This window comes from Chrysoperla carnea, chromosome 2, assembly GCF_905475395.1.
Source record: "Chrysoperla carnea chromosome 2, inChrCarn1.1, whole genome shotgun sequence".
NCBI lineage: Eukaryota > Metazoa > Arthropoda > Insecta > Neuroptera > Chrysopidae > Chrysoperla > Chrysoperla carnea.
Window position 1 is genome coordinate 66,939,475 of NC_058338.1, and position 12,440 is coordinate 66,951,914.

The 12,440-nt window shown below is 30.7% G+C and overlaps 1 protein-coding gene across 1 annotated transcript; it reads right to left on the minus strand.

Annotated features, from left to right (window-relative positions):
* Nucleotides 1-1,031: 1,031 nt before the first annotated feature.
* Nucleotides 1,032-7,166, minus strand: LOC123292862. Its single transcript, XM_044873575.1, has 6 exons — nt 6,488-7,166; nt 5,522-5,725; nt 5,361-5,454; nt 2,776-3,058; nt 1,834-2,136; nt 1,032-1,208 (listed from the first exon to the last, which is right to left on the minus strand). The coding sequence occupies exons 1-6, from the start codon at nt 7,164-7,166 to the stop codon at nt 1,032-1,034; spliced, it is 1,740 nt and encodes a 579-aa protein (XP_044729510.1).
* Nucleotides 7,167-12,440: the final 5,274 nt, after the last annotated feature.

Consider the following 12,440-nt stretch of genomic DNA (forward strand, 5'->3'; position numbering starts at 1 on the left):
CACTTGTCTCAAATTGAAAGTGTACCTAATCAGCGTCTATTCAATTAATAATAATTAGTTATTATAAAGCCGATTATTTATTTATTCTATCACAAATGATATTAATTTTTACTGCAAACATTTTCACACTCTCCTTTAATCATTATACCATGTATATCTATATGAAATATATATCGAGGTATACTAAATTTAGACCTAAGTTTGTAACGCTTAAAAATACTGATACAAACAAAATTTTGTTATAGGTGTTCATAAAATCACCCAATTAGTTCATTCTCGGTTGTCTGTCCATCTGTCTGTCTGCCAGTCTGTCTGACAACACGATAACTCAAAAACAAAATAAGATATCAAACAGAAATTTTTGTAGCTTAGGACGTAAAAAGTAAAGTTGGGTTCGTAAATTAGCAACATAGATCAATTGGATGATGGGAGTACGACCCATCTTTTAAGCCGTTAGAGATGGAACAAAAGTATAAATGTAAAAAATGTCATCCTTTATAAAAAAATAAACAACTTTTGTTTGAAACATTTTTTTGTAAACGTCACTGTTTGCCCTTGAAGGCACACATTAGAACAGAGCTTTGGTGTCCATTTTCTCCAAAACTGTAAAAGATACAGAGTTGAAAATTTTCAGGTAGCTTCAACTAGTCGTTTGTTAAAACATTCTCGAAAAATGAAAACAATTTCTAGAAAATACTTTCCAAAATTTTTGAAAACTAAATAATGGCAGCCTAAATTCTCTTTCTATACAGGGAATTTTAACAATTAGCTCAGTTAATTGATTGTTTTCACTTGTTTTTATGATAAATATACAAATTAAATTCTATTGACAATCAAGTGAATTATGAAAGTTATACAGACAGTTTTCTTTTCTAAGAAATCATTGATTTCCCCAAACACAGAAAGAATGGAGCACAGCAAGGTTTCAAGAAAATAAGTCATTAAATATATCAAACATAGCACTGAATTTGAGTAAGAATACCGCGAAGGAAAGGAGCAATGTAGAGTTGGAAAAAATATGGATTTATTTATTATTTTTTCAATATTTCAACACCAAAACTGATACATGATATTATAATTCCAACGAGCCAAATTGCAAAAACACTTTCTAAATCGTAAATAGTTAAAACCACGGGATCATCACTAATTTCTTTTTCTTGGCCTTTTAAATGTAGTTGTATTGAAACGTTCATATATTTCAATGCAGCCTGCAAAAAAGACAATGAACATATTAATTCAAGCTCTTAAAAAAAGTTTATCTCCAGACTGAAAAATTATTTAATCACCACATTCTTTAAACGTCTTCACGATTGATGGCTAAAAAAACTCAATAGATTCGTTCAAAATTAAATTTGAAATTCTATCTTTTTGTGTAGAGAAGTTTTTGCATAAAAATCTAAAATACAATAGCCCTATATGATCTGTTTCTAGAAGTGCTACAAGGATACGATTTTCGACATTTCACGGGGAATTGCTGGAAGAATAAGGAGAAAATCAAAATCTTCAACTTTTTCATCGAAACCTCCCAGAAAATTGGAAAAAACACTCCAAAATTGCGTTTTTGATCTTTTACTTTTTGGTAAATATTTTTCAAGTTTTCTTATAATTTATGTACAATGTTATTGTCTGTGACGCGAAGCCAAGGGCTTAGGCAGCCAAGGGCGAGCAAGCCGGGGGGGGGGGGGGCAAGAAACAGGTTATCATCATAGAAACAGGTCGGAAAAATTTTTAGAAACAAAGTTGTTCTGTATAAAAAGTAGTATTTTGTTAAATAAATTTCGAAACCTAACTATATACTTTACTAAAATGATTCTGTTAAATTATTAATTTTACCTGAGTCTGAAATGCAAATAATAAACCAGATTCTCGACATTTAATAGTTAAATCATTGAATGTTGGTAAAAATGGTGAATTCTTACGCCAAAATGTCCGAATATTTGTCCAATAAATTTCTTCTTCCATTGTTTGAGATTTAAGAAGTGCTTCCTCGGATATATATTCTGGTATTGTAAAACTACCTGTACCCTCACCAATAGCTAATTCTTCTACAAGATATCCAAATTTTTCAGGTACATTAGTTGTTAATTCTTCGTCAGTATAAACTCGGTATGTTTTCAACAATTCAATTATTTTTGGCTACAAAAACAAATACAATTTCCAGAAAACATTGTATACGAAAAGCCAGATTTTACCAATTTGTGTGCCATTTGCGTTTTGCATTACTGTATACATATTAGTAAAGCGAAATACTAAGTGAGTCAGGAAGAATGATCCTAATAATGTAAAAAAGCTTAGGTATACAGATAGTAAAAAAAATACAGGTACCTACACATGACACTTTAGAAAAAAAAAATTAAATACAAACGTTTAAGGGTTAAAAGAATTGTACTAAACTTAAAAATTTGAAACGGATTAATATGTCGTCCCGGAGTCTAAGAGTCTTTATGATTGACTTCAAGAACCTTAAAAGTCGGCGAAAAACGACTCCAAGATAATTTAAAAATTATCATCAATACAATTTTTTTTTATGTACATACCTTCAAGTGGTTTGTCGTCGATTTTCGAAATCGAAGTGGATATTCTTGTCCTCTCGGCACTATATTACCTATAGGCTCCATTTTATTGACTTTTAGTCCCGCACACGATGAAAACGTGTCTGTCCCGCTTCTGATTATACACACAAGGGGTCCGGCCAGTATGGAGGGTAGAGACAAGAAGAACCATCTTGTATGGGGAATAAAGAGAAAACTGTAGAGGTAAAGAACATGTACGAACCTGATCTGAAATTATAAGGGCTTCAATCCATGAATCATCATTTGAACCCCATTCCATTTTACTATCAATTAAATCTTGGGTTGTTCTAATTGGTTCTTCATATTGTGGAAGAGTCATAATCGATGTTAAACCGCTTGTGTACGTAGTAGAAATTATCAATGTTTGCAATAATATCCATATAAGTAAATTACGAAAAGCATTATTCGAATATTGAGCAACTGAATCTGGTAAAGGTTGTAAAACTGTAAGACCGTACATAATGTAAAATGATTCAGAAAAATCACTGAAAATGTTTTTGATTTTCATTTGAGCTTGATTAATTAAAGTCGGTTTTAAATATCGTTGAAATACTGTTAAAAATACGATTTCATCATTATTGATAACGCGAGTCGCACGATTGATGCAACTATATGCAATTGTCAAACAAATTATTGATATAAATACTGCAAGCCAAAGACTTTTAGTGAATGGTAGCATTACCAAATGAAGTTTATTTTTCAATCTGAAAGTACATTATTCAGTTATAAAGGGTTTTCCATCATTATAATTTGTATGAAAATATATACAAACCGTCATTTTTGAGTTCACTACGTAACCGATTAAAAAAATTATATCATCTATAGAACATGCTCGTATTTAATTTTCAAAAAATTAGGGGTTCGCACTAATAGTTAAAATGCATTAATTAGTGAACAAAAGTGAAGGTAAGGAAATTAAAAACTATAGTTTTATATAAAACGTGGATAACTGTTAGTTATTTATATTGTTTACACAATATTTGTGCAACTTATATAATAAAATCACTCTTGCGTGATTTTATTTCCACAAAAAATGTATTTTAACTTAATACAAATAACAAATGAAAACAAACAATTGACTGAGTTAATTGTTGAAATACCATGCATAGTCAGTGTTGATTTCTTTATCACATTACACATACAAACATGTGACACATACATAACTGATAATCAAGTATAGTACATATCATAAAATTTCCGCCTAATTGGCGCCCTCACGGGTAAACAGTGATGTTTACGAAAAAATGTTTCAAACAAAAGTTGTTTAATTTTTGATAAGGAACATTTTTTACATTTAAAATTTTGTTCTATCTCTAACGGTTTAAAAGATGGATCCTACGGACCGAAGACCCAATTGACTTATGTTGCTCATTTACGAACTCGACCTCACTTTTTACGTCCTGAGTACGCTGTAAATTTCAGCTCGATATTTTTTTTCGTTTTTGAGTTATCGTGTCCACAGACGGACGGACGGACAACCGGAAATGGACTAATTAATTGATTTTATGAACACCTATGACAAAATTTTTTTCCTAGCATCATTATTTTTAAGCGTTACAAACTTTGGACTAAACTTAATATACTAAATATATTTCATATATACATGGTATAAAAATGGATATTATATTTTAAAATAAAATACAACTCATGTTAACTGGTGATAAAATAGCATTACATAGGTGACAGAATTTTTAAAATCGGTTCAGTAGTGAACTCAAAAATTAAGGTTTCACTTTTTAATGGATTTTTACTTTTGGTGCGGAATCCTAGTTTTTTTGAAAATAAAATACAACGCATGTAATTTGCTGATAATGTAGCATTCTATATCCTTATATAAGGAATTTTTAAAAATTGGTTAAGAAGTGAAATCAAAAATGACGGTTTGTATATATTTTCATACTTTCTTCCCCTATTTCACCCTTTTAAAGGATAAATTTCGAAAAATCCTTTCTTAAACGACACCAAGATCAATACCCTCTCGAAATTTCAAACTTCGATCATTATTGATTTAGGCTTTGCGTTGATATACCAGTCGGGACATTGTCTTCCCCCTCCGAATTATTTCCCCCTCTGAAAGGTTTCTGATTTTAAACAATATATAAAAAGAAACATTTAAAAAAAATAATCAAAATCGAAGCTGCTATTGAGGACTTCCTAAGAATGGCTATTTTATGCGACTAATAAGAAAAAAGAATTTATAGCCACTTTTTGTGAATTAAATTCCTAATACCTTCTGGCAATCGTCTGTATTTATACCTAAATATAGTGGAAGCGATGGAAAGTAATAATTGGTTATACAACGCATTCACTCCTTATGTCTGTATATTCATCATTCGGCATTCCTTATGTTTTAATATTATATTATCATCAGGTCTACAGATGTCTTACAATAAAAAATAAAAATGTGGTAAGACAAGAACAAATTTTCTGCTGATTTACAAAGAACATTCTATTTAGCTAATTTTCAAAATTTTTGATTCAAATTGCCTTAATTAATAAAACTTTTTTTCATTTTCATTAAAATTGCAAACCAAAATTTTTTCATAAGACTTGCTCTTGTAAAAATCGTTAAAATTCTATTACAAATTTGATCGGCATTTTTCAGAAAAACTTCGCTTAAGTCTAATTTCAAGCTAGCGAAAACGATACCACTGATTAAAAACTTATTCGATTATGATTCTCGAGATAGATTTTTGGCTGGATAATAAATTATAAAGACCTAAATCTTTTATAGCACTGTCAGTTTTACTCAACAAAAAAAAAAGATAGAAAGATAAACTAACTCACTTAGGTATAGGAACAATACACGCTATTTTACTAACAACATGTGGCTGTGCGAATTCCAAAAGTATCCAAATTTTAAGCCAAGTACCCATTGCACCTGCAGGAATCAACAAGTTTTTCGATTAATTAATGAGGTAATAATTAGGTATTATCGATTAATTTACCATGCATGCAATCAATTTTATCTTCTAGAAGACGTCCATACATAAATGTACCAGTACGGTTATAATAAATCTGACCCCAAAGATTTTCTTCAACTGTAATGTTTAACGTGATATTGTATCGTTTACCATATTCACGAAATAATCGAATTTCAATACCATCTGCTACTTCTTTAAGTTCTTTATTTGGATAAATAATTGTGTTGACTGAAAAATTCGTAAAAATAGAAGTGGAATTAAAAAAAAACTTATATTACGTGAGCAGGTAACAAGTTCATTTTAAGCCACTGCTCTTTTCTTATTGAACTTAAGTAGGGATGAAGAACGCTCGCACCTGGGAGCGGTTGCGTTAACTAACACCGAACGCTAAAATGATTTGAAAACTTTTTTTAATTATTGAAAATTAGTCTTTAGCAACCCCAAAACTGTCTAACATTTATAATTTATATTTCTTAAAGGGCATGAAAACAAAATAAATAATTTAAAAAAATCAAAAACCCGACTGCTTCAAATCAAATCTTAAAAGAAAGACACAAGTCAAGTAGTTTAAATAGCAAATTTAGTCGAGGCCTCTTATTGAGAAGATTTTAACCGGTCTAGATATTAATGAGCCTCGACTGGTATAGTCCGTGAGCCAGTGGCAGATGTACATGACCAAATTAATCTCAAGCAATAATTAGTATAATGCGGGGGGGGGGGTCAAAAGGGTCGCATGTTAAAACTTAAAATATTATGGTACGGATATGAAGAATATCATATTAAACTTAAGATATTAATATTCAACTCAATACATGCAAGGTATTTAAACAATGAACTCTGTTAGTTAATATTTTCATCCATTTTTACCCAATTTAACTTTTTTTTAATTTTAATTTTAATATTAATATTAAACTCAATATACAAAAGGTATTTAAACAATTAACTCTGTTAATTAACTCTGTTGTATTTTTAAAATTTCCCCAATTTTACCTTTTTCCAATATTACGTATGGCGGATATGTTGTCATTGAATTTGTAATTAAAGGCATTTTGTATAAGTCCTTAACTTTAAAAGGAAATAAATCTTCATTGTACAAAAATAATTGATTTTCTGCGAACCAATAATCTAATAAAACTAATTCCGGATCATCCATTTTACGAGTGACTATCTTAAAAGATTTTACAGCTTGGAATGCATTATGTACATCATAAAATAAATTCGAATTCTCGTTATCCGCATTCCTCGCAACAAATTCGTTCGGATAAATAATTATAAAATCTGGTATATATTTCACTATTTTTGATGTTAAAATCTCATTAATTACATTCATATCTATATCAATATAATTAACTATGTAAATAAATCGTCGATTTCCTTTTTTCTGTAATGTAAGTTGTGAACTTAAATCGTAGCATTGAAGAAAATCAAGAAAATTTGAATTATACACCATATATGAACCACAGCCCTTATCTAATGAATTTTCAATTCGTTTTTGAAATTCATGATAATACACCGACGTTTTATTTGAATTGCTCGGTGTTGATTTTATTCTAATTACCGGTACGTTAAAATTACAATTAAAATCATTATTTGAAACATAAACAAGACAATATGATTGATTTAAATAAGTTTGAATAATTGTATTTAACAGTATTTCTAAACTATACATATTCATTATTTGCCGGTCTTTTAAAGAATATTTATATTAACCAATGTGAAAGTATTCATGGCAGTGTGTGTTTTTATTACTTTCAAAGTTTTTAGTAAAAACATATTGTTTTCACCCCAAAAACGTAATCAAAAATTTTATGATACCCTTATGTTTTAAGGTAATACAAGCACCAAGGAAATTTTGGTTTGAAATTATTTGTAGGTACCTTATTTTCAACTTTGATGATAAATTTTGTTATAATTTCATGAATGTAGACGAAAAATAAGAATAAAATTTTTCAATATCTGCCTTGGTTTTCGAAATATCGAAAGCTTAATAATTATACAAAATTTTCGATATTTTGAAAATTACTCCAGATATCGAAAATTTTTAACTTACTTTTCGTCTTATATTGTTACATAATACAACCGTAATTATTCGGTCACAACGGGTTTTTTTTTGTTTCAGCCCAACTACATGTAAAAAAAATCAAGCTTTTTTTAAAAATTGCCTTGGTTCTCGTTTATCTTAAAGACGTCTGCAGCCTTAGTAATATTATAATGAGAAAGTAACTTTGCCTGTCTGCCTGTCTGTTACACCTAAACTGCTGCAACAATTTAGATGAATTCGTTTTAAACAACAATTTCCGATTATCTACGAATCATAAACGGACCGCAACTCTGATATGTCATAGTTGATCACACGCCTGATCAACCTGCAAACATTCTCGCTAAATATTCTATAACTCAGTTACATTTTATAATTACAGAGTGGGTCATTTTAATAAATGCATCTGAATATCTCGTCAGAGCTGCCACCTATTAAAAAAATGACTTCAACAGAAATATTCGAGTTTGATGGGGGACATCATGTTCTGACATCAGATTTGACCTTGTTCTTCGGATTTTTTTAACAGCCAATTTAGATCCTAAACGATAAGATATATACTTGAAATAATGATATTTGAGAGTTGATCCCCCTAAAAATGTGTCACTATTGCTTTTGCCAAAAAGAACTAGCTGTGAACTACACGCTTTGCTGGGCAACATCACCATTTCCACTCCCTCCCTCCATATCCCCTTGCGTAGGGGTTACAGTTTTGTAATGTTGACGTTATGCTCTTTTATTTGATACTTCAATATTTGAACTTTCTCGCTTCACCTTTCCACCCTCCGAAGGTTAAAAATAAATAAAAACAGTCCTTGAAGCTGGTAGTATATCTTGTCAATATTTAAGCTCAATCGATGAAAAACTTTTTAAGTTTTTGAAGCACATCCCTTTCAACCCCTTACTCTACTATATTATGCATATATTATACATAAAAACATTCTTCTTGAATCACTCAATATATTAGAAGAAACTGAATCTAAATCCGTTGCGTAGTTTTAAAGATCTAAGCATACATAGGGACATGATAGGTACAGGCAGCGGGAATCGACTTTGTTTTATAGTATGTATTGATAACTTTTTTCCATAAACCTTATAATAAAAAAGTTTTCCATTTGTAGCCAACTTAAGTACACACGCTGTATATTTACTTTTTTGCAAAGTTATTTTCTATAGTAAAAACGCGAACTAAAAATGTCCGAAAATGTTTTCTAAATAGTATGAATTCTCTATCCTTACATGTTAAATATCGATAACTTAGAAAATTTATAGTAACTAACAGAGACGATCAATGGTCTTAAAATTTTTTTTTTAAACTTTATGTCGACGAAATTACATATTTGGAATTTTTCGTACAAATATATATTTTTAGTCGCATGTTGTTAGAAATATCTTATACAGAGTAAGTTATTGATCTGGTGTCTAAAAAATATATTCACCACAGTTTGTTTGTTTTTAAAACGATTACACTAATTTTATGTACACATTATGATTATTATGAACTTAACTTAACAAAATTAGCTTCCTAACAGCGGCGTCAGCTAAATTTATTTGATAAATGGTTTATAACATCAAAAAAATGGATTATAATTTTAATAATTTATAACAAAATGTAAGTATAAAAAATAAATTCGATGGTATTTTTTTCTGTAATTATTTAGATTTTAACCCACAAAAATAAGTCTTAAAATTTATTTAACCATTTCCACGCCTAGTAATTGTTATTATTAAAAATCGTAATATTATGGACGACTAAGACAATTTTTAATCAATATATATACCAAATTTGATCCAGGCGCGGTTCTAGAATTTTTTTCCGGAAGGGGTCATAAGATTTCAAAAAATCAATAATAACAAAATAACCAAATAAACAAAGTAAACCGAATTTTTTGAATGAATTAAAAACAAGAAAAAAGTCAGTATTGTGAAAGAAAATCGGTGAATTTTGTTGATTCAGTCATTTTTAAATTCCAATTTTTCCAGAAGTGCGAAAAAGTGAGTTAATTTTGGTCGCTTGGTTAGTTTCCGTTTGTTTAGTTTGCAAAAAGTAGGTTTTGTTCTTTTTTTTCAGTTTTTAAAAAATTGGTTTAGTTTTTTTTTTTGAAATGCGGGCTGTTTTGGGGGAGGGTCATGACCCCTGTGACCTCCCCCCACTTGAATTCGTGCCTGATTTGATCAATGTATTATACCAAACTTTCATACATTGTTCACAAACCTTCCAAATATAACATCCATTTACATTCTAAAATTCCTGATTTCATTTATTCGTTTCGTGCAGAACCGAATTCAGCACTCTAAACAGAAATTTTTATAACTTCTATATCGTTTCATTAATTATTAAGAGTTTTCACACAATATTTGTATCATTAATGAAATTAACAATTTTCTCTGTTTTAAAAAAAAATTTTGTTTACTAGCAACCAAACCCGGCGTTGCTCGGGTTAAAATACATCGCATGTTTAATGGTATAAAAAATATTCAAATAATTCGTTCTTTTTCAGTTTTCCAAATCACTTGAATTTGTTTCATTACTGTTCCAACTCCAATCAACTTCCCAACGGGAATTGGAGTTGGTGGTCATAGAGAAAACCCTGTCTTCACGTACTAACATTAGCATTTTATATAAACAGTGAGTGTTCGTTACATCTAGGCATTATAAATATCACGAGTATGACAGAATATATGCGTTAAGCAATGCATCTAAGTGAGAGGTATTATATACATGTGATGAATCAAATCAATTAATAATATTTATATTCAACAAAAACCCTCACTCTCTGAATGCACATAACAGAAGATCTGTCGTATAGCTTAAAGGAAATCGAAGCCACGATACAAATAACTTTTGCAATTTCATATAACACCTATAATACCTCTTACTTAGATGCATTGCTTAACGCATGTACTCTGTCATACTCGTGATATTTATATGCCTAGACGTAACGAATACTATGTGTATATACATTAGATTTAGAGATATAGGCAATATTATTACATTGTGTGAAATCTCAAATCTATCTGTCTTCTATACATAAAAATGATTTGCCTAAACCGATAATGGTAAAGACCTGAAACTTGAAGGGTGTGTTCTTTGTATGACGTAGGCTTCCGATAAGAAGGGATTTTTCGAAATCCATTCCCTATAAGGGTTAAAAAAGGGATTTTAAAAATTATTTCGCCTACATTATCAGCAAGTAACATGGGCTGTATTATGACAAAAAATTATTATATTTACCAAAAAATAAGGTTCCGCACAAAAAAATTAAAACCCATTAAATTGTGAATAAAAGGCGAATTAAGTAAGGGTAAGGAAAGTTAAAGTTATAACACGGTAGTATTTGTTTTTAAAGTTGAAATTGTCCAACGAAGCGGGATAATAACTGCTAGTTAAGAATATAATGTAACAATACAGACGTAATAAGTATTTTCTCGAGCGGCACTAAAAACGGTTGTACACGCAACGAATACCGGAAATTGTAAACTCATTTACTTCGAAATAATTAGTATCAGTTCTGTGGCAAAGTATGTATATCACAAAGCTCTGTGCATAAATCTCATCTTTTTCTAAAATATATTTAAGATATAAAAAATTTATTAACTTCCTGGGTTTAAATTAAAAGTAAACGTAAAAAAGAAAAATATCTAGGAATTCGGAAGAATATGCTCTTTTTAAAAGGATATTACCTACCTAATAACTTTATGTATTCATTTAACTCTCAGTGAAGATGGTGTGGGCGAGTCTAACTTCTTGACCTCGAATTATGTATACATAGACCAGGCGTGCCATTTTAAATATTTTTCATTTGAATAATTTTTTCGTAAAACCTAATAAATTCGACAGAAATCTAAAGCTAAAATCTACCTATACCTACTTATATGAAAGCATGTGTGATGCACTCAATAATTTTTGGTAGGTCAGGTTAGGTTAAGTTAGAGTGGCTGTCTTGGGATGGGACACACTTAGACCATAGGGTCCGTTGAGATACTGAAAAGAGAGTTGTCCCATCCTCGACCACTACTCCATGAACCATTTGGAGCTGTTTAAGAAGCAAGAGTGCGCTGAAGTCAACGGACATCAGATCGGAGAGGTAGGCCATCAAAGAAAGGCTGACTCAAGTGAGTCCAATTCCTCATAGCAAAAGCCATGAGTAGATGAGACATCGTTTCCTTCTCCCCCCCCCCCCCTGTGACAATTCCTGCAATAATCGTGATGCATTGGTGGGCCAGTCGTTCATCGGTTCATCGTGACTGACGCCTAACCAGTGTCCTATAATAGCCGCAACGATTTTGCTTACAGAATCCTTATGAAACGAGATAAGATCTTCGTAACACCTACGATTATACTCCGGCCATACCTGTCTTTTAGTACTACAAGTGGATTTCTTCCTCCATCTAAGATTGGCCTTTCTTAAGATTCTCTCATTCAGTAGCAGCTTGCAGTTCGCAAAAGGAACTCCCAAATGCTTATTAATTCTTATGTCCGACAGCCTCGTACCATCTCTAGCAAGCTCATTGGCTTCACAATTCTCTAGATAGTCACTGTGCTCCGGTACCCATATCAGAATTACATTCGTTTATTCGGGACGTTCGGCAGACCTGTGCTATCTTTGAGTTAGTAATGATAAGGGAAAGTTAGTATACCTTGATATATTTCATAATAGGGTAAAAACACATATTGCTTCATGGTACTATACTCTCCCCTAATCATTAATTCAATAAGTTTATTATTCCATACAATTAGTTAAATGCTTTTAGTGTTATTTCATTCTTTCATTTCGTATTATTGATATAAAGCTTGATAGATTATGGTTCTATTTCTAAATACATTCCACTTTGTTGGCTAGCACATTTTGATATATCATTTCTATGTATTTAACATAATCAGGTCAGTAGGTGAGAGGAGGG

What these genes read in the sequence shown, in the direction of transcription:
- LOC123292862 (XM_044873575.1), bottom strand. Translation starts at nt 7,166, where the DNA reads ATGTATAGTTTAGAAATACTGTTAAATACAATTATTCAAACTTATTTA. An exon ending in CCCTTATAATTTCAGATCAG is followed by an intron (nt 2,137 to 2,775) that starts GTTCGTACATGT and finishes TTGTTTTTGTAG; the next exon opens with CCAAAAATAATTGAATTGTT. An exon ending in TATTTGCATTTCAGACTCAG is followed by an intron (nt 1,209 to 1,833) that starts GTAAAATTAATA and finishes TCTTTTTTGCAG; the next exon opens with GCTGCATTGAAATATATGAA.